Raw genomic sequence first — 27,801 nt, forward strand, 5'->3', positions numbered from 1 at the left:
CTCCAATTGTAATAAAAAATCATGGGCAAAAGCCACAAAACAATCCATTAAGAAGACAAAAAGGAATTACATAAGTGTACTCTCAATTATCTAGCGAATCCATGCCCGAATTGAACCTACCCCAAAGTGTCTCTTCCAACACCGTCTTTACCTCGGAATTGTCTTGTTCAACATTAAATCCACAACGCCGATGTCGAATCATGACGATGAGCCACTCTATAATCCACTAAAGCTTTAGGCCCAAATTCCTTGGAATCCACCGAAGAACAACTCTCTCTTTTGTATTGAATAAAACAAAACAAACAAACCCTTTGATATAATCCACTGAGTTCATGATATAAACTCTCACAAATATCAAAGGAAACAAGCAAAGAAGCTCCAGATGAAAACCTTAATACCCAAGAAGAAGATCTGGAAGCCATACCCTAGAAACTGAATTAATCGCAGATTTATAGAAAACAGAATCGCAATCTCCGCTTGAGCGCAAGAATGGCCGCTCGAGCGGACTGACTGAAACGCGTGTTTCAGAACGAGGGTCTACGCTCGAGCGCAAAAACACAACTCCGAGTATTTTTGCAGACAGTTTAAACTTTTCGAATAAAAAATTATTCGCTTGAGTGCACAAATAGCCGCTCAAGCGGTCAAGCAACTTCGACAGCTCGACCCCCTGACATAGTCAACGAAATGGCAAACAAGATAGGATTAAGATCACAAACTCCTCTGCATAGGCACAATTCGGGTTGGATTCGTATCTAAAAACTCATAGCCTTGCTGAAATAAAAGATCGAATGAAATTACAACTTAAAGGAGTTTTGTCAAACGGGATTGCCAATAACAAAAACCTAACATAAGAGAAAGTTCTTACAAATTTCCTCTTTGAAAAAGAAAAATTTGTATATATTGATCAATGTATTCATCATTTAAAATTTGAAGCACGATCAAATGGGTTTACTCAGAACTTGATGGAAAAAAAGGTCTTTATGGTCAACTAGATCAACCAGCCAAAATGCCGCCCGAATTTAATCATTTATTGAGAAAAATGGGGTCACCTTAATTTATTAGGTAAATTATACTTATCATTTTGAAGATTTTTTTTTAAAAAAACCAAAATGAGTAATGTAGAGACCTCAAAAATTTTACCAAAGTTTCTTCCAAATATCTCACATGGATCCCACACCCATGTGTGACATTTGGTAGAAACTTTGATAAAATTTTTGGGGTCTCTAGTATTTTTGAATAAAAATACATCAAATTTCATAATTTTAATATAATTATGTTAATTTTTTTTAATGTTTTAATTCATAAGACATTTAATTATATTTTTTTCAATAATTTGTTAGTCACAAAATGATGTCATTTCTTTTACATTCAATTATTATTATTATTATTATTATTATTATTATTATTATTATTATTATATCTTGTGAGGAATATTTTTGTTAGTCAGAAAAATATATTTATTGATTATTGTATTTTGTGATGAAAATTAACAATATTTGTGGTGCACGTTATGTGACTCACTCTATGATAAAAGTTACAAATGGTGAAAATTAAGAATATTTTTGGTGCGCGTTATCTGACTTGAGGGTCTAATTAATATTTTATCGATAATTTTGGGGATAAGATGAAGTTTTAAATAAAAACATGATGCCAAGTCAGCAAATTCTGTCTGATCATAGACAACAGTTGACAGCTGGGTGAAATTGATCCAAAATTGAATGGTTTATGTGTAAAATTCATATAATCGAAAGAATGGATGTTGAATTGATTTTGAGTGATAGTTTGGGGGCAAAGTAAAACTTCCTCCACATTGTTTAAAGAAGGGTTGAGCTTCCCCGTGGAATTCATTACAAGTTTCGTTTCAATGATCCTAATTATTTATTTTGTAGGGTCTTTAATGTATATTATTTAGGGATATTTACTAATAAATCTCATCTCACAAACAAGTACATGACAATCTAAAAAAAATTAAAAATAGTGTACTTTTTCCAAACACGACAACGTGGCGGGTATGATGTGATATTCTAAAAAAAATTAAAAACTTCTTAGTGTACTTTTTCCAAACGTGACAGGTATTATGTGACATTCTAAAAAAATTTAAAAACTCTTTAATGTATTTTTTTAAAAATATGACACTATAATGTGGCGGGTATAATGTGACACTCCAATGTGGCGGGCAAATGAGTCATTACATATCCAAAATGACTAAATGGATCACAAGAAAAAATATGGGACTACATGGATTACAAGTCCAAAATATGGGACTTATTGGTCAATTTCCCTATTATACAGAAAAATTAAGTTGAACCGATAATTATAACATTTTTATTTTATTACTTTTATTTTCGAAAAATTAAACAAATATTTTTATTAAAATAGACTATTTATCTTTTTAGAAAAATAAGATAAAATGAAAATATAATAATTATTGAATCAATTTAATTTTTTTTATAAATAATATACACAAAAAAAATTATAAAATAAATAGTTCAAATCATTAAAATAAAATTCATAATAAACTCCATAAACCAAAACGGAACCGTAATAAAATCCATGGAAAATTCTATTTCCACACACCAAGTTTCCTTACTCCATACACTTAATGAATTTTTTCAGAATCAAAATTTTATCCTTTAACAAAATTACCTTCTCACCCACACATCTCACAATTTCTCCATACACATCTCACCTACCACCATCTCACCAGCCACTTTACCACCAGCCACCACCTCCCATGCCCAAACCTCAACCATACATAGCATTTCCTTTAACTTTCCCTACTCCTTTCAGTTCCTAACCTTCCCATTTCATCTTTTTTCTTTCTCTGTAGATCGTCAGAGAAATCGCGTCTGCTGCCATTAGGATATCAATCGCCGAACTAATTGAGTATGTACAGATATCAACTATCGAATCTATAAGGTTTGTTTGAGCATCAACCATCGAATCTCTCTTTGTCTCTTTTTCTTTCTCTATTAATCGATCGATCGATCATGGTGAAGAAGGGAGGTTGCGTCGCAATGGAGGAGGCGGAGAAGACTGGAGAAGGGGTGGGGAGGTGGATCGCAAAGGTGACGGCGACCGGTGATGATCGTGATGGAGGTGACTGTGACCGGCGATGACCGCGATGGAGGTGATGGCAGCGTGAGGGGATGTGTGAGAATGGCTGAGAGGCTGGGAAGGGGTGGTGGTTAATGTCGTCATTGCCGCCGTCGCCGTTAGCTGGTGTAGTTAGGGATAAGGTTTTTGAAGTAAGAAATGACGGAAGGAGAGGGTGTGCACAAAGAAGGTGAGAGTATATTTGGAATGTGAAGTGTGTGGATTGAGATAAAGAAGTAAAAATCAAATTACTAAATATGTGGATTGAGAAAAGATGTACACAGAGATAATCTGGTGTGTGGAAATAGAATTTCCCAAAATCCACCCTCAAGTTCTCTCAAGATAACGCGGTTCAACAACCCTGGTCCCGGCTAGTGGGCCATATTTCTTCCCTACGTCTCATCAATTACTGCCTCGGTAAACATCTGTAGTAGGCCACCCCCTTCTTTATCTCTTCTGTACCTTTTCTCAATCTCACTTGGTGTCTCTCTCTCTCTCTCTCTCTCTCCCAGGCACACGACTGATTTCTCTGACTATGACATTTTCAAAACTTTATTCCCACTTTAGGGTGGCTTTTGTCTTTATTCCCATTGTAGGGTAAAATGGCTTTAGTAATGCCTTTTTTCAGAAAACGACTTTTAAAAAGCCGTGTTTCGCGATTAAAATAATAATGAAATTTGAACACAGAAAATCAGCTTTGGAAAAGCTGGTTTTAATTAATTCGGAATTAATTAAAAAGGGTTTTGGTAAAACCGTTTTTACACTAATTTTTTTTTTAATTTATATTGTTAACATAAATATTTTTTGACCAAAAATATTTTTAATACAAAAACGATTTTAGAAAAGTCGTTTTGTAAAATGGATTTAGAAATACTATTTTCACAATTTTTTTTCCGTTTGTTTTCCCACGTGGGAAGGTTGTTGGACTTGGGAACCAAAAGAAGAGAGAGGGAGAGAGAGAGTAAGTAGCAATTCCAATGCATTCAAAGATGGGTTTCTTTAGAAAATCACAACAGACAAAACATAATTCATATAATACTCCAACAAATCTCATCAAGATTCCACGTTCAATTACTTATTATATAAAGGGAAAATTATTTATAAGTCCTATTAAGGAGACTTATGCTACATATGGTCCTACTAAAAAACTTATGGTCCCATAAGTCCTATGGGAAGTTTGTTGACACATTTACCCTCAGTATTAGTTGTTAATATCATAAATAATAGTAAAACCATATATAGGAAATTGAATGTTACCATAGATCATATCTATATAAACGTAACGTAACGTGATACCTACATAAACGTAACGTAACACCTATACGTAACGTGACACCTACATAAACGTAACGTGACACCTATGATCTATGGTAACATGCAATTTCCTATCGTATCTACATAAACGTAACGTAACGTGACACTTACATAAACGTAACGGGACACCTGTGATCTATGGCAACATTCAATTTCCTATATAGGAAATTGAATGTTATCATAGATCATATCTACATAAACATTACGTAACATGACACCTACATAAACGTAACGTGACACCTATGATATATGGCAACATTCAACTTCCTATATAGAAAATTGAATGTTACCATAGACCATATTTATATGAAACGTAACGTGACACCAACATAAACCAGCAACATTTTTACATTCAATTTAAAAAAATAAAAAATCATTAAGTTTGCGAAACGTAACGTGACACGTTACGTTACGTTTATGTAGGTGTCACGCTACGTTACGTTTATATTGGTGTCACGTTACGTTACGTTTATGTAGGTGTCACATTACGTTACATTTATGTAGGATCTTGTGGAATATATTCATATCTAAATAGGACTTGAGGCTCTATAAGAAAGTTTACAGGACTTAACCTACCATAAGTGTCTGAAAAAGGACTTATAAATAAGACTCCCTTCTATAAAACATATAGTGTGAGAGTTTTGAAAGCTGTTATTTTAGTAGGTTATTTTAGTTTTTGACTATTTTAGTAGATTAAAATTTGTGTTTAGAAAGATAATTGGATTTTTTTATAGTTGGATATGATGTTTGTGCGAGAAAAAATGAAATGATTATGGGTTTGATGTGATATTTTGTCCTATTAACTATTTTAGCCTATTTTATTTTTTTTTGTAAATTTTAGCCTAAATTAAGCTAAAACCTCACTTCCCAAACAACCCCTATGTATACGCACACATTCCTAATCTTCCACTGTCTCCTCATCTTCTACATATAGGTTTGAGTGTTGTATTTGGTTACAATTTTCAAACATTGATTTCATATCCACTTTTGAAAACATGTTTGCTCGGTCATCCTCCCAGATGTCTCCCCGAACGACGTCTGGCTAGTTGACCAAAAAATTTAAAAAAACAACTCAAAACTTAAAATACAACTCAAAATTCTTTTCAAAACTCATAACCAAACAAAATTTCTCTTTACAAAACTCATGACTAAAAACACGACTCTACACTCAAATCATGATTCTAAAAATAATTTTAAAAAACAAAATAAAAATATTTTTTAAAAATAGAATTTTGAAAAGAGTTTGGGTTTGAGTTTTGAATTGAGTTTTGAGTTTTGAGTTTGGTTATGAGTTTTAAAGTTAATTTTTGAATTGACTTTTGAGTAATTTTGAGTGGTGTGTTTGGTTATAAAACGCTTTTCTAAAATCGTTTTTGTATTAAAAATATTTTTGGTTAAAAAACATTTATGTTGAAAATATAAATTAAAATAACCTTGTGGAGAAGTAGTTCGGAAATACTCTTCAGATCCTGGGAGACGCTAGTGATCCTCAGCTAGTCGCCTGAAAAGATACAAATACTCCGGTCGGGGATGTCGGAATTAGCACTCTGATGGACAAGTTAGTTCAGATACTCAAGGTAGCTTCTTTTCTAAGTTTTTGTGAAGTGATTCTTACATACCTTTCTATAACCGTTGTTCCTGTATTTATACCTGTTCTTTTTGATCCTCGGGGCCAGGGCCTACTTTTTAATCATTATCCTTTCTTCTATTCGGTACTAAGGACTTACACTTATTCGGCACATATATTATATTCAGCTCCCCACTCTCGTAGGATATAGCCGATTAATATCAGTCTTCCAATGGTACGCACCATCTGATTTTTCCTATGTATTCGGCCCCCACAATTGCCCCCCGAACTTCCCATTGACGGAAGTTAATCGGCGTGTTTGGTCTTGAATTGGAAAGGTTAAAATAGGTCAGGCGGCTTCGCGTACCCCAATATAGATGTCAGGATGTGCACACCTTTTCGTTCATCATTACGCTTTCTCGCCTCAATCGTGCGTCTCGCATTTATTGTGACTTGAAATTTCAGTCCTTTCGAATGCACAGTTCGTCGACTATTCGAGACTCTTGGACCGCCAGCAGATATCCCTTCTCTGACTCGCATTCTCTGCAACTCTTCTCCGTCTACCCTCGTCTCCCTTGCTCCTCGTAAGTCTTCTTCTCTTTTCTTTGCAATCTTACTTTTTGTTTATTATTTTCATTTTGGTGAACCCTTTATTCCCCGTGAAAATGGCCAAACACTTGAAAGACCTCCTTTCTGAGGGTCGTGTCTCCGGACTCCGGCGACACTTTTCCATCCCCAACGATGTTCATCTATCTCTAGTGACGGACAACACTCTGGATATGGAGAGAGAGATGATCAAAATTCAATCGTCTTTCCTCTCCTATCCATTGCAGAGGGCGGGGTCCATTTTCCCCTACATCCATTCCTTAAGACCGTCCTCCGCTATTGGGGTCTGATTCCTTCTCAGCCCAACGTGAACTTTTTTCGAATCGTAATGGGGATCGTAGAGTTGAACCGGCGCCTCAGGATCGACCTTGGGATTTCGGCCATTCGGCACTGCTATGCTTTAGCCAAATCTTCTGGTCGGCTTGGGCGGTACTTTCTTAGGGCCAAGGATACTGACCATCATTTGGTAACCATGCTCGCCAGTTCTGGCAAGCGTATGGATGACGTAATGGTCAATATCCGAGGGAACTGGGAATTTTGCAAAGGCGAGGATCGCCTAGACCCTATTCCCAGACGGAGGGGTAAACTAGGTTGTCGTGCGTCTCCTTGTGTTTTACTGAACTTTTCTTTTACTCGGCTTTCCCCCTGTGTCTAACCCTTTGCCTTTGCAGGCAGTAATTTGAAGAAGATTCTGGCTTCTACCGACGACGCAATCCTTGCCCAGGTTGCGACTGCACTCGGATACTTCGGCCGTCCAAACTTACAGAAGCAAAGGAGGGCGGCCCACATACTTCTTCGATACGAGCCTACTTACACTAGTTTTTTGGCTGCTGACAATATTCCAATTCCATCCGGCGATCGACAGCTTGCAGCTCTTATCTTCCCTAGCTTCAAGAGTCTCAGACAAGTTGGTCTCGAAGCCTCTGACTTGGGGCAAGACGTCGAGCCAGTGGTAGAGGTAGTCGCCGAACCAGACAGAGAGTTCGCTGAGGAGGCCGAAGAGGTTGACGAGGCCCTAAACTCGGCATTTGAGGCAGCTAGACGTAGTCAACCTACCTCGCCGTCCACTTCGGGTCGGGCAGAGTTTTCTTTTGGAGATATTTTTGAAGGTTTAGGAGACTTACTCGGCGATTTTTTTAAAGGTATGGCTGGGGAAAGCCTCACGCAGATGGCTCGAAAGAAAAATGCCAAGCGTATGGCCGCCCGGAAAAAGGCCGAGATCGCCCGTTCTGGACCTGCCTTGGTTGAGTCTTCCGAACCCGTTATTGAAGAGCCGGCTAAGATTGTTGCGGCCGAAACGGCGAAAGAGGTTGAACAACCGGTCATTGATGAACGGTTGATTCCGGAAGAGCGGGGCAAGAAGCGTAGCGTCGAGGGAGAGGCCGGTTCAGAAGATAGTCTTGTGAAAAAAGGCCTCACTTAGAAGAATCGGACGTGGTTGTTCCTTTTATTGTTCAGCCAAAGATCAGAGACACGCCGATTCCCTCTGACGCATCCATCATTACCGACCCGGCAGTAGCCTTGAGCCTGGTGGCGTCAGTCTCCCTACCAGCTGATAAGGCATGCTTTCATGCCGTGCCGGATTTGGTGGCTATAGCCCTATCTGCGCAGTCGGCCTTTTTGGTAGGTGAACTTTGACTTGTTTTGATTTTGGTTGCCTATGGCATCTAACGATCCCAACTCGTTTTGTAGACGGTCGGCAGGATCGCCGACTTGGGCCGCCGCCTACACGATGCCCTTGAGAGGATTGACCGTTTACAGTCAGAAGTGGTCGATCAAAAGAGCAGGGCCAAGTTTGAGATGATGAGGGCCGCTATGGAGACTGTGCGAGCCGAAGCCGAAGTGGAAAGGGCTCGGGCTGCCGATCAGCACTGTTCTGATGCCAAAGATAGGGCGAATGCGAGCAAAGAATCGCTTAGGCTAGCCGAGGAGGCACTTAACAGGATGGAGACTGAGTTAGCAGAGTTGAAGGCGGCCAAGGAAAAGGCAGAATCTGAGGCTTCTGCTGCATTCGAGGCAGGAAAAGGCGTCGCCTTCAAAGAATACGTAGATGAAGTCCCCAAGTTTGAGAATTAGGGGTTCAAACACGAGTGGCTCAAGGTCCTTGATGCCGCTAGGGTTACATTGGCCTTGCCAATTCCTTATGGGTAGGTGGACGTTGAGCCACTTGAGTCTGACCCCGAGGATTGATCTGGGAGTCATTCAAATTTTATGAAATACTTTCCCTTTTAATGTGTGTTTTTGTTTTTAGGACTTTTGTTGGTTCCGAGTAGTTTTCATATATAAATTGGCTACTGTCTGCGCTCAATTTATTAATGAAAATTATCTTCTTGTTTTACTACTAATGAGCAGTTTGTGATGTTATGTTGGTGTAGAATGTTTGCCTTTCACTACTTTAGTTAGAATGACTACTCTGTTGACTTTTCTATGATTGAATATCATGCCAATCTTATCATTCGTATGCCGAATAGTTCGTTGGTATTATGCTGAAACGATTTATGGGCAGGTTGGGGCACTTAAGCCGAATATATTGATAAATCTATCACGTCCTAGCCCCAGGCGGTGCATGATCATTCGGGCACCGGAGGAGGCGAACTTAGTTTTGTTGTCGATTCATGGGCCGGCCGGGCACTTAAGCCGAATGTATTGATAAATCTATCACGCCCTTGCCCCAGGCGGTGCATGATAATTCTGAAGTCAATTCATGAGCCGGTTGGGGCACCTAAGCCGAATAGATTGATTAATCTATTACGTCCTTGCCCCAGGCGGAGCATGATCATTCTGAAGTCGATTCATGAGCCAATTGGGGCACTTAAGCCAAATGTATTGATAAATCTATCACGCCGTTGCCCCAGGCGGTGCATGATAATTCTGAAGTCAATTCATGAACCGACTGGGGCACCTAAGCCGAATAGATTGATTAATCTATTACGCCCTTGCCCCAGGCGGGGCATGATCATTCTGAAGTCAATTCATGAGCCGACTGGGGCACTTAAGCCGAATGTATTGATAAATCTATCACGTCCTTCCCCAGGCGGTGCATGATCATTCGGGCACCGGAGGAGGCGAACTTAGTTTTGTTGTCGATTCATGAGCCGACTGGGGCACTTAAGCCGAATAGATTGATTAATCTATTACGCCCTTGCCCCAAGCGGGGCATGATCATTCTAAAGTCGATTCATGAGCCGACTGGGGCACTTAAGCCGAATGTATTGATAAATCTATCACACCCTTGCCCCAGGCGGCGTATGATAATTCGGGCGCCGGAGGAGGCGAGCTTAGTTTTGTTGTCGATTCATGGGCCGGTTGGGGCACTTAAGCCGAATGTATTGATAAATCTATCACGTCTTTGCCCCAGGCGGTGCATGATCATTCGGGCACCGGAAGAGGCGAACTTAGTTTTGTTGTCGATTCATGAGCCGACTGGGGCACTTAAGCCGAATGTATTGATAAATCTATCACGCCCTTGCCTCAGGCGGTGCATGATAATTCTGAAGTTGATTCATGAGCCGACTGGGGCACCTAAGCCGAATAGATAGATTAATCTATCACGCCCTTGCCCCAGGCGGGGCATGATCATTTGGGCGCTGGCGGGTTTATCCAGTCGGCGCTGGGCGATTGAGGTTTTCACAATTAATGAAATTGCCTCGAGGGTGTTGCCTCTGTAAAGGATAAATGATTAAGGGTACAACTTTTATGAACACAGTAAACAACTGACTCCAGATTTTGAAGGTATCGTGTGAATGTCAAACAAACTTTTCTTTAACAGCAGAGGGGAAGCGAGGATGCTAGCTGAGCTGGGTGGAGACATGCATCGAGGTGGTGACCCTTCGCGCACAGAGAGTAGGAGTTCTAAGGATCGAGAGAGGCGTTAGTCTCCTCGACATCGAAGCAGGTCACCCAGGCGGGACAAGCAATCGCAGGGCAGATCTTCTCAACCTCAAGTCGAGAAGGGATCTGACTCGAATCCGTGCCCATTAAGCTTTGCGGTATTTGTGGGGAATAGACCCATGATAGAGGCGGACTCGATCGTTCGGGACCCAAATGTAGTAGTCGAGTTTGCTCGACAAATTTTTCCTCTTGAGGTTTAACAATCGATGGTAGGCCGTTAGGACTACAAAGTATTTCGTGAAGGCATTCACGGGGCGGTGAAGGGGCTTTACACTGCCTATGAAATTGGCATGCGGTAGCGTGCTGCCCGCTGAGAGATGGAGAAAAAAGAGGAACGTATTCAAAGTTTGGAGGCTCGCGCGGAGGTGGCTGAGCGCGAGTTAAGGAAGACCAAGGCGGCCCAGGCACAACCAGCCGAGCACGGAAACCCAATCGTGGAAGAAAGGGTTACTAGTCGGCTCATCAGTTCTGCGCTTGCCGATCGTGAGACGGCGAGTATGTTCGCAATGGAGAACGCGAAGGGGAGGGCCTATGAGAAAGGTTTTCATGACGGCCGAAAAGTTGGAATTGAAAAGACCAAGGAAAAACTTGCCGAAGAAGTTTGCCGATGTGAAAATCATGGATTTAGGCACGGTTGGATCAAGGCATCTCAAGCCACAGAAGCTCTTCGAGCGTCGGGCATTGATTCGACATCGCCACTCTACCACAGTAAACATTTTCCGTTTTCTGCTTTTGAAGTCGAGAAGAGTGAGGACGAGGGTGATGCCGCATAAGTATACTTATTGTAGGGTTGAAACGCAGATCACGTTCAAAACTATGTAATACATTGCTTGTTTTATCGAATAAAAAATGGTCTATGATAAATATTTTGTTGCAGTTCGTATTTGGTGTGTATGCGTTTCGTTTTACTGTATATGTTTGAATGAATGTATAAACGTTGATCGGCAGGGTCGACCCATACGTGATAGCCGTTTATCCCTGAATGAGGCTATTGTAACTTGAGGAAGCCGAAAGCCAGTGGGTAGAGTGGCTGCGACAAATTCAACTCAGCTCGGGGCCTAGATTTTCGGCCAGTGCACGTGCTTCAAAAAGTCGTTTGGATAACTACGTCGTGGTGAATGTTAACCGACGTTTTTCTCATGGAGTTTAGTGTTAGTGAAATCGCCTCGGGATTGGGGCCTCGAGATCGCTGCCAGTATTGAAAATAAAAGGAGTGGGCGCTTTGCACAGATAAACAATCACTCATGTGTGGTGGGATAAGTGGGGATGTTAGTTAGAGAGACTGGAGTTTAGCCGATCTTGGTGTTGCCATGGAGCGCAGCAGAGGACCTATCCGTATGGGAAGTAGGGCGTCCAAAAGTTGGCATGAATCTTCAAGTCGTCGAAGCAGATCACCCCGAAAGGAAAGACAACGACCGTTGGGTTTTTTTATCCTTCCTTGTCCTGGATCTTTGCCTTGACATTGTCAATGGTATCAGGGGAGGACTTGGCACGGTTGGCTCAAGGCATTGCAAACTGCGGAGGACTTCTGGGTGACGGGAGTTGATTTGGCGCTGCCGCTTTACCAATGCATCTTCTCTCTTTTTTAGCTTTTAAGTTTGGAAATGGGTATTGTAATGCTCAAATGCAAGTTGCGTTTATGTAACAACTGTGTGATTAAATAAAAATTGTAATGCTTAAATGCGGATTGCGTTTATGTAACAACTGTTTGATCGAATAAAAAGCTTTATATTGAACATTTGCGTCTTATTTTGAATTTTTTATACGCTTAGTTAAGCACCTTATTTGTGATGTTGGCGAGTTTTGTTTTGTTCGTGCCAAAGGGTACTCCGAATTCGGAGGCTAAATCGGCACTTAGGTGTCATGCACCAAAGGGGGCTCCGAATCCGGAGACTTAGTTTGGCATATCGTGATATCCACGAAGGGTGCTCCGAATTCGGAGACTTTAATCGGCCCTAAGGTGTCATGCACCAAAGGGGGCTCCGAATCCGGAGACTTAGTTTGGCCAATCGTGATATCCACGAAGGGCACTCCGAATCCGGAGTCTTAGTTCGGCCAATCGTGATATCCACGAAGGGCGCTTCGAATCCGGAGTCTTAGTTTGGCCAATCGGGACATCCACGAAGGGCACTCCGAATTCGGAGACTTTAATCGGCCTTAAGGTGTAATGCACCCAAGGGGGCTCCGAATCCAGAGACTTAGTCGGCCCTAAGGTGTCATACACCCAAGGGGGCTCCGAATCCGGAGACTTAGTTTGGCCAATCGTGATATCCACGAAGGGCGCTCCGAATCCGAAGACTTTAATCGGCCCTAAGGTGTCATGCACCCAAGGGGGCTTCGAATCCGAAGACTTTAATCGGCCCTAAGGTGTCGTGCACCCAAGGGGGCTCCGAATCCGGAGACTTTAATCAGCCCTAAGGTGTCGTGCACCCAAGGGGGCTCCGAATCCGGAGACTTTAATCGGTCCTAAGGTGTCATGCACCCAAGGGGGCTCCGAATCCGGAGACTTAGTCGGCCCTAAGGTGTCATGCACCCAAGGGGGCTCCGAATCTGGAGACTTAGTCGGTCCTAAGGTGTCATACACCCAAGGGGGCTCCGAATCTGGAGACTTAGTTTGGCCAATCGTGATATCCACGAAGGGCGCTCCGAATCCGGAGACTTTAATCGGCCCTAAGGTGTCGTGCACCCAAGGGGGCTCCGAATCCGGAGACTTAGTCGGCCCTAAGGTGTCATGCACCCAAGGGGGCTCCGAATCCGGAGACTTTAATCGGCCCTAAGGTGTCATGCACCTAAGGGGGCTCCGAATTCGGAGACTTAGTCGGCCCTAAGGTGTCATGCACCCAAGGGGGCTCCGAATTCGGAGACTTAGTTTGGCCAATCATGATATCCACGAAGGGCGCTCCGAATCCGGAGACTTTAATCGGCCCTAAGGTGTCGTGCACCCAAGGGGGCTCCGAATCCGGAGACTTTAATCGGCCCTAAGGTGTCGTGCACCCAAGGGGGCTCCGAATCCAGAGACTTACTCGGCCCTAAGGTGTCATGCACCCAAGGGGGCTTCGAATTCAGAGACTTAGTTTGGCCAATCGTGATATCTACGAAGGGCGCTCCGAATTCGGAGACTTTAATCGGCCCTAAGGTGTCGTGCACCCAAGGGGGCTTCGAATCCGGAGACTTAGTCGGCCCTAAGGTGTCGTGCACCCAAGGGGACTCCGAATTCGGAGACTTAGTCAGCCCTAAGGTGTCATGCACCCAAGGGGACTCCGAATCCGGAGACTTTAATCGGCCCTAAGGTGTCGTGCACCCAAGGGGGCTTTGAGAAATGAATGGAGCCACGAAGAAATATGGTTTGCATTGCAGAAGTGATATATATACAAGTATCAAAGCCCACAGGTCGGGTCAGTGATAGGGTTTTCATTAAATCTCTGCTTGTGCCGATTGGGGGGAGCCACGGATCTCTTCAATGCCATGGGTGGTCGGGAAGCGCACAAGCTGATGATAAGTGCTTGGTACGGCCTTCATAATATGCATCCAGGTTCGCCCCATGATGACATTATACGGCGAAGGGAGCTTTACGACTAGGAATTCTACTTCGACCGTTCTGGAGCCCGCTCGAACAGGTAGTATGATCTTCCCTAACGGGTATTCAGGATTCATATTAAAGCCGAACAATGGGTGAGGCGCCGGAGACCGATCTGACTCGTTGAGGCCGAGTTTGATGAAAGTTTGGTAATACATAACCTCCGAAGTACTCCCCGGGTCTATGAGAATGTGTTCAATGGTGAACCGATTTATGCGTAATTTAATGACCAACGGATCGATGTGGGAAGCTGTTGTGCCGCTAAGATTGGAGTCATTGCAAGTAATTGTCAGAGCTTCTTTGGGCCATTCAGTCGGAATACGTTGCTTTTGAGGGATTGGATGCGATTGAATTGTGTGCACGGTTGGGGGTGCAGGCAGGCTGTAGATCATATGGATCACGCCAAGTGGAGGTGAGCCCCGCCTCAAGGCCAGTGCCGTGGTTGGCTTTCCCTTTCTCACGTACTGTTGCAGTCGGCTGTTTTGCACCAGTTCTTTCAGATGATCTTTTAATACGTAATAACTCTCTGTTTCGTGGTCGTGATCTTTGTGATATTCGCACCGCCTATCCTTTCTTCGCATTCGGGCGGCCCCACTATCTTTGACGGCCATTTGAAGAATGGAAGGTGCTGGACTTTGGTCATTATTGCAGCGATTGGTTCTGACAACTCTGTGTACTTCTTGTCGGCACGCCTCGAACGCTTGCTGTCGACTTGCAGTTGTTCATTAGTCCGGTGGGAGCATTGATCGCTTGATCAGCGAGTATCCCACCTTTTGTCTCGTTTAGCGCATTGCCGAGGCTCTAGGCTAGGAGGTGGGAACTTATTGGTTAAGCAATTTTAGGGGGGGCCGTTTTGTTGGACATTTGGCCGGCTTTTATTCTAAAGGCATCATCTTCCACTTTGCAATACTCTTCAACTTTCTTCATCAACGCCCAACTGTTTTGGGGGGTCTTCTGGTCAGGGAACTGCGAAGAGGACTGTCAGGATGTAGTCCCATTTTGAAGGCGGTGATGGCCATGGAGTCGTTGCAAGCGTCGTCGACGAGGTTGAAGCACTCCCAATAGCGAGATGTTCATTTTCAGCGATCATGTTCTCCAGCCTTTGTTTGTTCTGCTTTGCTTGTTCGATGATCGCTTGCATTGTCTCTTGCGCTGAGGTCATTGGTGAGTCGAAGTTCAAGGCGCGTCTTGCAGCGATGGTTTCTTTTTCGAGCATATTTGCTGGAGTGAGGTCATTTCCCTGTGCGGTCTCGTCAATGGCTGCTGGAGGATCTTCAGTCACGCCTGCCATGGATGTATTTAAGTATTCCCACAGACGGCGCCAATTGTGGAGAAATAGTTCAGAAATACTCTTCAGATCCTGGGAGACGCTAGTGATCCTCAGCTAGTCACCTGAAAAGATACAAACACTCCGGTCGGGGGTGCCGGAATTAGCACTCCGACGGACAAGTTAGTTCAGATACTCAAGGTAGCTTCTTTACTAAGTTTTTGTAAAGTGATTCTTACATACTTTTCTATAACCGTTGTTCCTGTATTTATACCTGTTCTTTTTGATCCTCGGGGCCAGGGCCTACTTTTTAATCATTATCCTTTCTTCTATTCGGCACTAAGGACTTACACTTATTCGACACATATATTATATTCGGCTCCCTACTCTCGTAGGATATAGCCGATTAATATCAGTCTTCCAATGGTACGCACCATCTGATTTTTCCCATGTATTCGGCCCCCACAAACCTTTAATTTGAAAATACAAACATCACATCCAATTATAAAAAAAATCTAATTATCTTTCTAAACACAAAAGTTTTAATTTACTAAAGTAGGAAAAAACTAAACAGCCTATTAAAATAACAACTTCCCAAATCTCCACAATATATGTTTTATATAAGGTTCGTTTGGGATGTGGGTTAACTTTTTGGCTTTTTGACTATTTTAGCCCAGGGTTAAAAAGTATCGTTTGTGATAGATTTTTTAGCTTTTTTGACTTTTGTGAAAGAAAAAATAAAATAATTATGATTTGGATGTGACATTTTGTGAGTGTTTGAGAAGTTGCTATTTTAATAGGCTATTTTAGTTTTTGACTATTTTAGTAGGTTATTTTAGTTTTTGACTATTTTACTAGGTTAAAATTTTTGTATTTGAGAAGATTGTTGATTTTTTTTGCACTTGGATGTGATGTTTGTAAGACAAAAAATTAAATGATTATGAGTTTGATGTGATATTTTGTCCTATCAACTATTTTAGTTTAGTTTGTCTTTTTGTAAATTTTAGCCTAAGTTAAGCCAAAATCCCACTTCCTAAACAATCCCTTTGTCTTATTGAATTAAAAAACTTATTTTATCTTTTTATGAATATTTTAGCCAAAAAATCTCCGTTTAGTAATTGAATGTGGAATCTTGATGAGATTTATTGGAGTATTATATGGATCATGTTTTGTCTGTGTTGTGATTTTCTAAAGAAACTCATCTTTAAATATATTAGAATTGTTGCTCTCTCTTTCCTCTTTGGGTTCCCAAGTCCAACAACCGTCCCACATGGGAAAATAAATATAAAACGATTTTTTGTATTAAAAATATTTTTGAAACTCATTTTTGAATGCATTGAAATTGTTGCTCTCTCTCTCTCTCTCTTTTTTTGGTTCCCAAGTCCAACAACCTTCTCACATGGGAAAACAAATATAAAATGATTTTTCTAAAATCGTTTTTGTATTAAAAATATTTTTGAATAATGCATCGGACTTGTTGCTCTCTCTCTCTCCCCTCTTTTGGTTCGCAAGTCCAACAAGCTTCCCACATGGGAAAACAAATATAAAACATTTTTCTAAAATCATTTTTGTATTAAAAATATTTTTGGTCAAAAAATAGTTATGTTAAAAATATAAATTAAAAAAGAAATTTAGTGTAAATCAAAACCATTTGTAATTAATTCAAAATTAATTAAAACTTAATTAAAATTGACTTTTTCAAATCCGATTTTCTATGTTCAATTTTTTATTTTTATTTTAAGAGTAATGCTATAGACCACTAATTTGTCATCACTAATCCCATCACTAGTGAGGTGGCAATTGAAAAAAAAAAAAAAGAAGGTGAGCCACCACAAACACACTGTGACAGTGGGTGCCACCTCATTAGAGCCACCAGTAATTAGTCACCAAGGATCCTCTAGAGTGAAATTTCCCTAAAGTTTCCTAGAGTGCTACATTGTGTGGTTGAGATTTACTGGCAAGTCACATCAGAAAAATTTATGTGACTTGTCAATAAATCTCAACCACACAATATAACACTCTAAAAAATTTTATGAAAAAATCACTTTAGAGGATCCTTGCTCGTAATTAGTAGTCTAAAACATTCCCTTTATTTTAATTGCAAAATACAGCTTTTCAAAGTCGTTTTCTGAAAAACGATATTGCTAAAGTCGTTTTTATAAGAATAAAAATAGAAAGTGGAAATAAAATTTTGAAAATGTGATAGTCAGAAAATCAGCCCAGGCAACACTCTCTCTCTCTCTTATGGTGTCACAGCGTTTCTTCTCTCTCATGATCCATCTCTCTCTTTGAAACCCAGCCCAGAACATCAAAGAAAAAACGTGTTCACTCTCTCTCATGATCCATTTTTCTCTTTGAAACCCAGACCAGACCATCAAAGAAAAAACCTCTCTCTCTAGCCAAGACTCCAACACGACCCTGTTTTGGTAGTAGTTCCTTTCAAAGCCATGGGCAGTAGTATCTCCCAACCAAATCCACTTAACAACCACCACTACAAAGCTACCACCGCCACAAACAACAACGACGACTACCAAGTTGCAGATCCTGATCTTACTAACATGAGTGGTCGAGATCTTAATTTCATGAAAGAGACCATGACACAGATTCAGAAGTTTGTAGATCATATGAATATGCAAATCAACCAGGCTTGTGAGAAATTTGAGGAGCTCAAAACAAGAGGAGGAGGGAGTGATACTAACGAACTTGACCAACTGAAAATGTCTGTCAAGAAGTTGAAATCCCAGATTCCCTCCAAGCTTAAAATCCATTATGATGATGATTCAAAACCACATCGGAAACCTTGGTTTGATGATGGATCCATTAACAGTAGCAGCGGCAACAACCAAGTCGATGTAAACAAGGCCGGCAATTTGCACAGTTTGTACAATCAGCCAAAGTTTGATCACATCTCTGCACTAGCAGATATCCTGGTATCTTTCGATAGCCTGGTATCTTTCGATAGCCCCGCTCCGGAACAAAAATATTTTTTGAATTTTTTCCGGATTTTCCCAGAAATGGCTACCATGAAGAAAAGGTTTCTGATTTACTGGTGGATGGGAGAGAGAGTTCTATTCCAAGAACCAGCAGAGCATCTTGCCAACGAGATCTTGGATGAGCTTACTGCAAAGGGCTTCATCGAGCCTATCTACAAAAATTGTGGATTGGTTGTGGATAGCTACAGGATGCCACCTTACATTCGTTCTGTCGCAAGTCGCAACCTTAGAATTAAAGGGGCATGATTTTGATTATTTTCCGGATCTTCGCTTTGCCTGTTGGGAAAGATGCATAGTCAACGTTGATGCGGCTATTATTGATGGAAGACATGAAATTATTTTCGAAAGGGGCACCGATTTGAGAGTTGTTTACTTGGGAAGGTGGCAGAACTCAGTCACGCATCACATTGAAGTCTCAGACATCAATATTCTCAATTTTCTCAAGAATAAGAAAGTAGTGGGGTTTCTTAGCCTTCGAGGTATTTCTTTGATTACAGAGCTTCCTCCTTGCATTTTACAACTGACTTATCTTGAGATTCTGGATCTCAAAGCGTGTCACAATCTTGAGGTGATTCCAAATTAGATTGGCTTCCTTACGAATTTGACACACTTAGACATATCTGAGTGTTACCGTTTAGATCACATGCCCAAGGAGCTTGGTGCATTATCTAATCTCCAAGTCCTTAAGGGATTTATTATTGGAGATTTCAAGGACAAAAAGTCATGTACAGTCAATAATTTGACAAAATTGTCAAAGCTACGAAAATTGAGCATTTCCACAAGTATGAAAGAATTTCCAACAGATCTGCAGCTTCATCATTTACAAAGATTAAAATCTCTACAGAAGTTGAAAATATCTTGGTCAGGATGCATTTTACGAGGTAAAACTGATGATTCACCTAAGCAAGCACAACTATTTTCCAAGCAGACAACGCTGACAAGATCATTCATTGAGCAGCGTGATCCAAAACTTCCTCTCTTATTGGAACTTCCTTCATCGTTGCAAAAACTAGAGCTTGAGGGTTTTCCTGAGATAGATACACCCAGTTGGTTGTGGTCTGGCAATTTGAAGAACTTGAAGAAACTTTACATCAGAGGAGGACTATTGTGTAATTTGGACAAAATAGTAGCTACCACAGTTGAAATGTTAAAATTGAAGTACTTGAGTAACTTAAAGATGCCTTGGAAAGACATTATGATGTTATTTCCCAATTTGATTTACTTGGAGAAAGTAGAATGTCCCTTCCTCAATTCCTTCTCGTGTGATCAAAATGGTGTTTGGATGAGGAAAGACAATGGCATCGATGAGAAATGTGATGGAAGAAACTACTGAGAGAGGATAGGAAACCTCTTTCTATTATCTTCCTTTTTTATTTTTAGGCTGGCAAATTAATGTCTTCAAAGATAGTATATAGTAATTTTCCTCTCTTATGAAAAACTAGCTACACGTATTTATTTATTCAATCAAATGTATATGTCTTGAAGGTCATTCATCAAGGCTTCTTTACAAGTTTTCAATAAAGTTGCATTTGGATAAGGCAGAGCATGTCTTTATTGGTAATTTTTTCTAAGGAGAAATTACAAAAAAAAAAAAAAAAAAAAAATCAGAGTTTGAATTTTGTAAAAAAAACAAGCCTTAATTTTTAATTTTATCAATTTAAATTCTAATTTTCTGATTTATTTTTAATCTAAACCATCGACCTACTTTCCTATAAGTTACAATGAAAGATGTTTTATCAGCTTTGAAAAATTCTTGATTTCAAATGATTTTTTTTTTTAAATTTAATTTTTTATCTAAATGTATAATTTATTACACATCTTCAACTTTGTAATAAATAATGCTGAGTTTTAATTTTCCACTGCCCTTCATTTTTCTTGCATTAACTTATGTTCAATATTTCAGTTACTTTATACATTAACATTTTCATTATGTGAATGTGACGGAATTTATGAACTATTTAAAAGGAATATATATAAAAATTTAAAAGATGGAAGTGATAGGTATTGGTATTTGTGAGAGATTTCATGAGAAATGGCATCAAGCAGTGAGAGAATTGCAAATGAATCTGTTGTGGACAACATTAAAGTAGTTGGGGCGTACAAAGTTGTGTCTTTTGCCAATGGCTTGAATTTGTTGCATACAGGCTAAGGAATATTTACTTTTAACCAAACAAATTTGTTTTAATGAAGAAAATTTATCATCTATTGGAAAGCATACAGGCTGAGGTATTTACTTTTAACCAAACAAATTTGTTTTAATGAAGAAAATTTCTATATCTATTGGGAATCATACAAGCTGAGGTAGTTTCTTTTAACCATACAAATTAGTTGTAACGAAGAAAATTTCTCATCTATTAGGAATATCATTGCTGATATGATATTAAAGATTGGATGGGAGTTTTAAATCTGCTTGTATTCATGACAAAATGCTAGGAAATGAAACTGTCCATCTATGGTCACTTTGAATGGAAGAGGTTCTAATTGAGGTTGTTTCTTGTGTCCATTCTAATTTTGTCTGTACTTTATAAATGAAATCATTTTTCTACATAAAAAGAATTTTTTTTTTAATTCTTTTACACGTTTTTAAATCGTTACATCAGTAGAAGACTTCCATCATTCCATACATTTTCATCCGTGGAATTTATTAGCGCAATTCCTACCTTATTTACATCTCTAAAATTTCTAACATATTCATATTTCATTGAAACCCAATAAATATATTTCCACTACTAAATCGCTTGGGTGTCCACAAAGAACAAATGAGGGTCATTTAATTAATAAAATTACAACTTTTTCCTTTCCCTGAGCAAGGCCAAAAGTTTCCACTGAAGCATAGCCATAATAATAATAGTTTAAAAAAAAATAAAATAGAAAAAGCTAAGAGAGATGTTTGTCTTGCAATATATGAACTTCAAATCACTCATGCCATTTCCAATAATCCTTTAGGCTTCGTCAAAATCATTTAAAAACCTATATTCCAACCAAAAGAAATATGTCAATGTGAAATGTAATTCAAAAAAACTGAAGCTGATTACCACAAAAGTATAAACTCCCTCTGTGTAAAATTTTAACATATATAATGTAGTAAATATTTTCAGTGAAATTTTCTAACAATTCTAACCCTAACAAAAAAATCTCATTCTAGCTTAATAAATCAGATTCAAGCTCCCCAAACAAAGATTCGAAGATGTTAAGGCAAAAAATTAAAATAAAAGACTCGTCAATGGACCTGCACAGCCCTTTCAAACCTCCAAAACCTGAAAATTTTCCAATTGAAAACAAAAATACAATATCCATGTTTACAAAGATTGACTAATAAAATAACCATGTCTGCTGTATCGGCAGCTAAGATGCTATTTTTCATTCATTTCTCCCAGCTATCATGGAGAAAAAAAAGATAGTATGAAGATGGCATCCGAACATGATAGAAAATAAAGAAATATAAATGCAAGGTGAGTGGACACATGCAGCCGTAGCAATAAAAGTCCTAACATTATCAGTAGCATTTCAATTTTGAAGTGATAAATTACAATTTACAATAAGACACTTGGTCTGCAAACTTTTTTAAAAAAATGTACCTAACATTAATATCAACCCCAAAGTCAACAACCCTCCACCACAATACAAAAACAAATATACTATTCCTAAAACAAATCATTCTAGAAAATTAAGTAATCTGAGTTTTCCAGCTAAAATGTTAAGTAATCTGAGTTTTCCAACTAATTCATAAAATACAAAAACAACAAATCTCATCAAGCAAAGGATACCGATTAATGTAATTCACTAACAACATACCAATAACATACCAAAGGGCACTAACTAATGCACTCCAAAAAAAAAAAAACATTCTTATCTCCTAACTCTCACCAACAACATACCAATGGCATGGAAATTCAATAAAACCAAAGCACACCAACTAATGTACTCCAAAAAATGTGCAACAAACAATAAAAAACCAAAATATCTAAATATAAACAATTATTATGAAACCAACTCTACTTTGACAACTGTTAGTTTGCGATTGTTTCTCTCTCTTTGTATGGTTCTTCTCACAACAACAACAAACTAAACTTATCTCGCTAATAAAAAAAAGAACCACCAAAAATGCATGAACACCTTATTTTGATATCATTGAAGCATATAATTCTACCATTTGAATATATTGTTGGTGAACTATTTTATTTCTCTCATTTGGTGTTATGATGAAGTGCCAGAGCATGGGAAAGTGCTGGAAGAGATTTCACTTTCCATGACAGGTAAACTTAATAATTTCTTTAATTTTATATATATATATATATATTTTAAACGGGTCTGTCGGTTTATTCTAAGCTTACCTTAGTGCCTCCCAGGTAGCGAATGTGTAGTGCTTAACTTTTTTATTTCAACCTGAAATAGGAAAGAGTTGGACAATGGAGAGAGATCAACAGATTGATTTCCACTAGGAGCAACTGAATCTTAACCAAAAGTAGTGATCTAAAATCTGTTACATATAAAGAAAACAGACCGGAAAGCAAAGTATGCAAATCAACTTTGAAAACAACTAGGTGTGCAATTCCAGTCTCTTTCTGGTTGTTCACTATTTTGCAAAACATTAAAGTGGACTGGAACTGCAATTCTATTACCAAAATCTAATTACTCACCAATATCACTATAAAAAGTACTATCATGCACCATTCCAATATGCACTGTCACTCCATTCAAACAAAATCTTTCAACCTATATTCATTACAATACATAGTGCCCCTCACCAAATCCCAATTCCCCTCATCTTGAACACTGTTAAATAATTATAAAAGTGGACATATAAGTCACCGTGTTTAATGAAAACAAGAGGGGAATTTGAAATTGTCCCTCAATTTCAAAGTCAATTAACTGAAAAAATTCAAATCCTAACCATGAACATAAAGAAACCATTAATTTGAAAACATCTTTTAAATAAAAAAAACCCAATTAACTGATGAATTTACCTTTTATAGCTATGAATTTTATAAAGTAAAAATAAAACAAAGTAAGTTTCCATCTTTCTCTCTATAACCATAACTTTTCCAGTTAAAACAAACAAAAAGAAAATTTTATAAAAAGAAAACAAAGTAGCAATCTTTCAGCAAATCAACAATAGCTAAAGATACAATATTAAATATTAAACAATAAATAACCTATTTTCATAATTGTGCCTAATTGGTGATCATACGAGATTGTGTTTCTCATGACACAAACAATTTCAAGGAGAAGGTTATCTTAAAAATAAAAATAAAAATAAAAATATTCAACCCTCCATTAAGATAACCCAAAGCATCATCAACTTTCGAACAAAACAGTTATCTAGACGTTCAAATGTGGCTGTAATTAGTAGTAATAGTTTAACTAAATCAAAGATCACAATCCAATTAAACATAGCTCAGGAAACCACCGGGAACATAAATGGTTGAAATACCAGTGCTATTCACACAAATATTCAGAAAAGGCAATGAAGTTGCCACAGCACATAAACAACGAAAATTTTCCTTTGTAGAACCATAATGATAATGATAATGATAACAATAACAAAACTTCAATAGCAGTTATAACACATCATCTAACACATCCAAGTAGTGGACCTACCAAGTCTAGAGCAACTGGAGCAACATAGATTCAACCACAAAACATTAAATAACACAAACAATCAAGGCTCAAATGGTCTTCAAAATCTCATAATCTCATAAATTACACCTAAACAAAAAATCAAGTCTTTCTTCAAAGGAAATGAGACTGCATGAAGATGGGTTTTCGATTTTTTTACTTACTCATACAAAAAAATACATGTCCTCTACTTGAAAACCCTAAATTTGAAATTTCCTCTCACCACAGACAAATTGCAGACAATAACAGTAAAAGTACGGGCTTTGGGCGATTATGAACTACATACATACCAGTTTGTAATCCAGCTCGAATACATCTAGGGTTTCGTCGTTGCAGAAGGGGGTTGGGCGTTATCGAATAGGTTGTTTAAGTTGGAGATGACAATGGAAACGAAGGCGGTTGAGTCAATGGTAAGAAGTGTAGGATCCCTTGAGAGAGAGTGGCACTTACTTGGAGTGGTGATGGTCAGCGGCGAAGACCGGAGAGAGAGAGCGCAATTTCTCAAAATGTTTAGGGCCCAAGAAATGGTCCAGGGATTTGTCCAACAAAAAAATTAGGAGGGAATTTTGATTTGGACAAAATTTCGGGTGTTTCTTCCAAATTTTTGACAATTATTTGGGGGGGGGGAATTATGATAAAATTGATAGTAATTTTTTTTAGTAATAATTAAAAAAAAAACCATGATTTGAGTATTACAATAAAATAAATTATTAATTTTTTATGTTATCAATTTAAACCTTAAATTTTTTATTTGCTTTTAATATAAATTATTCGTCTATTTTTGTGTATTGTAGTCATCAATCACAAAATGTACAACCACACCACTAATTGGTGTAACAAAAATATCTAAACTTTGTAGAAATTGCAAATATTGTAATCAAGTTATAAAATTTCATGACATAAAACATAAAATATGTAACCACATCACTAATTGGCATAACAAAATTGTTCAAAATTATTAGAAACCACAAATGTTGTAATTAAGTCACAAAATTTCGTAACATCAACCACAATAGGGTTAAAATAGACAGAGAGAGCAGTGACAAACTCAAGGGTCTGGTGTAGAGACACAGGAGTAGAGAGAGGCAATCGAGGTTGAGAGAGTAAAAATTCAACGAGAAAGAACTATTAGCATTGATCGTTTGATAATTTGAACGAAATAGAGGAATCTAAGTGAGAAATAAAGATAGTTGAGGCACAACTAAGACAAACTGAGATAAAGAAAATATAATAAGAAAAGAAAAAGAGAAATAGTTGGGATATGTGTCATCCCAAATTCGGCCCGACATCGAGACTAATCTAACCATTCCAAATCCGACTCTAAAAAAAATTCAAATTCCAAGCCCAACCACTTAATCCAATAAATATACACTATTAACTTTTTTTATTTTCTTGAATGTATATTAATTTATTTAAATATTTTTATATATCATTGAATTTAGAATGTTAATAAAATTAAATAATAAAATGAAAATAATTTTTAACAAATGTTTTAATTTAACTCCTACAAAGAGGTATATATATGCTTTTTTTTTTGTCTTATGTTTTTTTTTTTTACTTTATTTTATAATTAAAATGTTATAAAATTATAATTATTGTTTTATAAATGGACCAACTTGACTATAACTCTTTATCCCAATCCTTGCTCAGGCAAAATTTCAGCCCACCCCTAGTGTGATGTCACATTTTTCTTATTTACCCAAAATACTCTCGCATAATTGTCACTTGTAACAAACATGTGTCCTGTAAGTAATTAAAATTATATTCAAACCAAAATTTGTAATTTAATTGCATACCCATCGAGTAACAAACATGTGTCCTGTAAGTAATTAAAATTATATTCAAACCAAAATTTGTAATTTAATTGCATACCCATCGAGCGGCCACACACCACTAGTTATACATATCCAAAATAATTTTCCAACCTTTCTAGAACACATGTGTGTACAAATTGAAAAAACAAAATATTTTGAATCAAAACTAGAGGCAAAGGTTTGTGTATGTATGACATATTAATGTGAAGGAACTAGAGTTTTGAGATAGATGTATTTGGTAGATAGAGAAATATCACCATCAATATTGAGAGGGTAATTTATACTTATAAATTAGGCCGAGCTGGGTAATGGGCCGTTATGGGCCACATTGCAAAGGGCTGAGTAAAATGGCCATGAAGTCACCTCGGCTCAAGAAAGGTGTAAAAGTTACTCTGGCTCAAGAGAGGTGTAAAAGTTACTCCGGCCCAAGAGAGGTGTAAAGTTACTCCGGTCTGCGAGAGACCTGAAGTTACTCTGGTCCCAAAGAGCTTATGGTAAGTTTGGTCGTCACTCACAAAGTTATCTCGATTTGTACCGGAGTATTGGTTATTCCGATCTAAACATACCGTGGTTAGCATTAAGAAGAGCCGAGGTAAGAGCAATGAATGGAAGAGCCGAGCTAATGTTATCTCAGTCCAGTCTGCGGCTTAGCATAGCCATGCTTACCTCGGTCATGTTAAAGTCTGACCATGGTAGAACCATCTCACTTGGTTTATGCAGTGAGGGGGGTGTTGAAGGATAGGCATTATCTTTCAGGAGTATGAATCCTAGGAGGACTCTACATGGAGGAGTAAAAGTCCTACCAGGATTGTGCCACGCGGAACCTATAAGAGCTTACAACATCACCTATGGAGAGGTAACACACGACTTTGATACACAGAGCTTTTTGTCTTTGTCTATTTTGCTGACTTAGGCATCGGAGAGGTATCCGGCACACACCTGCCGGCTAGTTCACGTTTGTGTTTTCAGGGAGTAAAGCGACGACGTTTGGAGGAGTGCAGACTTGATCAACAGGATTATACGAGAAGGTTTATTTCTTTCCTGTACAATTGGCGTTGTCTGTAGAAAAAACAGACAGAACAAAACCTCTTGATCAAGTTTCCCTCGCTAGTTGGATGGCGCATAACGAAGATTTACCACAGTCCGCCATTGATGGACAAACATCAGAGGGGGGTGCAAGACGCGAAGGCCTACCTTCTATCCCTCCCATGGCGGACTTGGAGCCACAGCGACAAAATCCCAGGAGGGATGCAAGGGGGAGGAGGTGGACTAACAGCCCCCGTCACTCTCGTTCACAAAGTCTTGACAGACAAAGGCGGAGGATTGATCCTCAAGCCCTGGAGGACCGCGTGAAGGAGCAAGATGAATTAATAAGGAAGATGGCGACGGACATGGAGGCCATGAAGCGCCAGATGAAGGGAAAAGGAGTGGCGACAGGAGAGGGGTGCAAAAGCAAGACGCCCCCTCGCCGTTCAGAAGACCGTGGAAGGCATTCCACACCATCACAAGCAGAGAGTAGAAGCCTCAGGATAGGCGATACTCAATCCAGAACCTCCAGAACTCGTTTCTCCAGGTCTGAGAGAACGAGATCATTGAGGTCTTACACAGAGGGAAGTACCTATCGGCCCTCACACACGCACCATACATTATCCAGGCAAACGGAGTTGTCCAGATCGTCCGACTTACGGACTGTGCTTGAAGAAAGGGCGCGACAGAAGGAGGATACTAGGGCACGCAACCCTCGTAGGGTATCAGCCCTTCAGCGGTTGGCTCCTCGGACGCATGGAAGCGTTGAGGTCGGAATGCCGTTACCACGCCCTGCCTACGAACCAACGGACAAAGCATTAGCAAGGTTGCAGACCTCGCCGTTTGTTCTGGCAATTGAAAATGCGCCCCTACCTTTAGGCTTCCTTCAGCCCAAATTCACCACGTACGAGGGGAAGACGGACCCCTACATACACCTAAGCCACTTCTGCCAGGTTATGGCGGTATATCGGCGAAACGAGGCTTTGATGTGCATCCTCTTCCCATCAAGCCTTGGTGACCTAGGCTTGACT

General features: G+C 39.2%; 1 protein-coding gene across 1 annotated transcript; it reads left to right on the forward strand.

The window, feature by feature from the left end:
* The first annotated feature begins 18,954 nt into the window (after positions 1 to 18,954).
* LOC114276163 (disease resistance RPP13-like protein 4) lies at positions 18,955 to 19,644 on the forward strand. Its single transcript, XM_028217949.2, has one exon. It carries the CDS (start codon positions 18,955 to 18,957, stop codon positions 19,642 to 19,644), a length of 690 nt encoding a protein of 229 aa, XP_028073750.1.
* Positions 19,645 to 27,801: the final 8,157 nt, after the last annotated feature.

This window comes from Camellia sinensis, chromosome 11, assembly GCF_055761805.1.
Source record: "Camellia sinensis isolate YWXY chromosome 11, ASM5576180v1, whole genome shotgun sequence".
In the NCBI taxonomy this organism is placed as follows: Eukaryota; Viridiplantae; Streptophyta; class Magnoliopsida; order Ericales; family Theaceae; genus Camellia; species Camellia sinensis.

What these genes read in the sequence shown, in the direction of transcription:
- LOC114276163 (XM_028217949.2), top strand. Translation starts at nt 18,955, where the DNA reads ATGCCCAAGGAGCTTGGTGCATTATCTAATCTCCAAGTCCTTAAGGGA.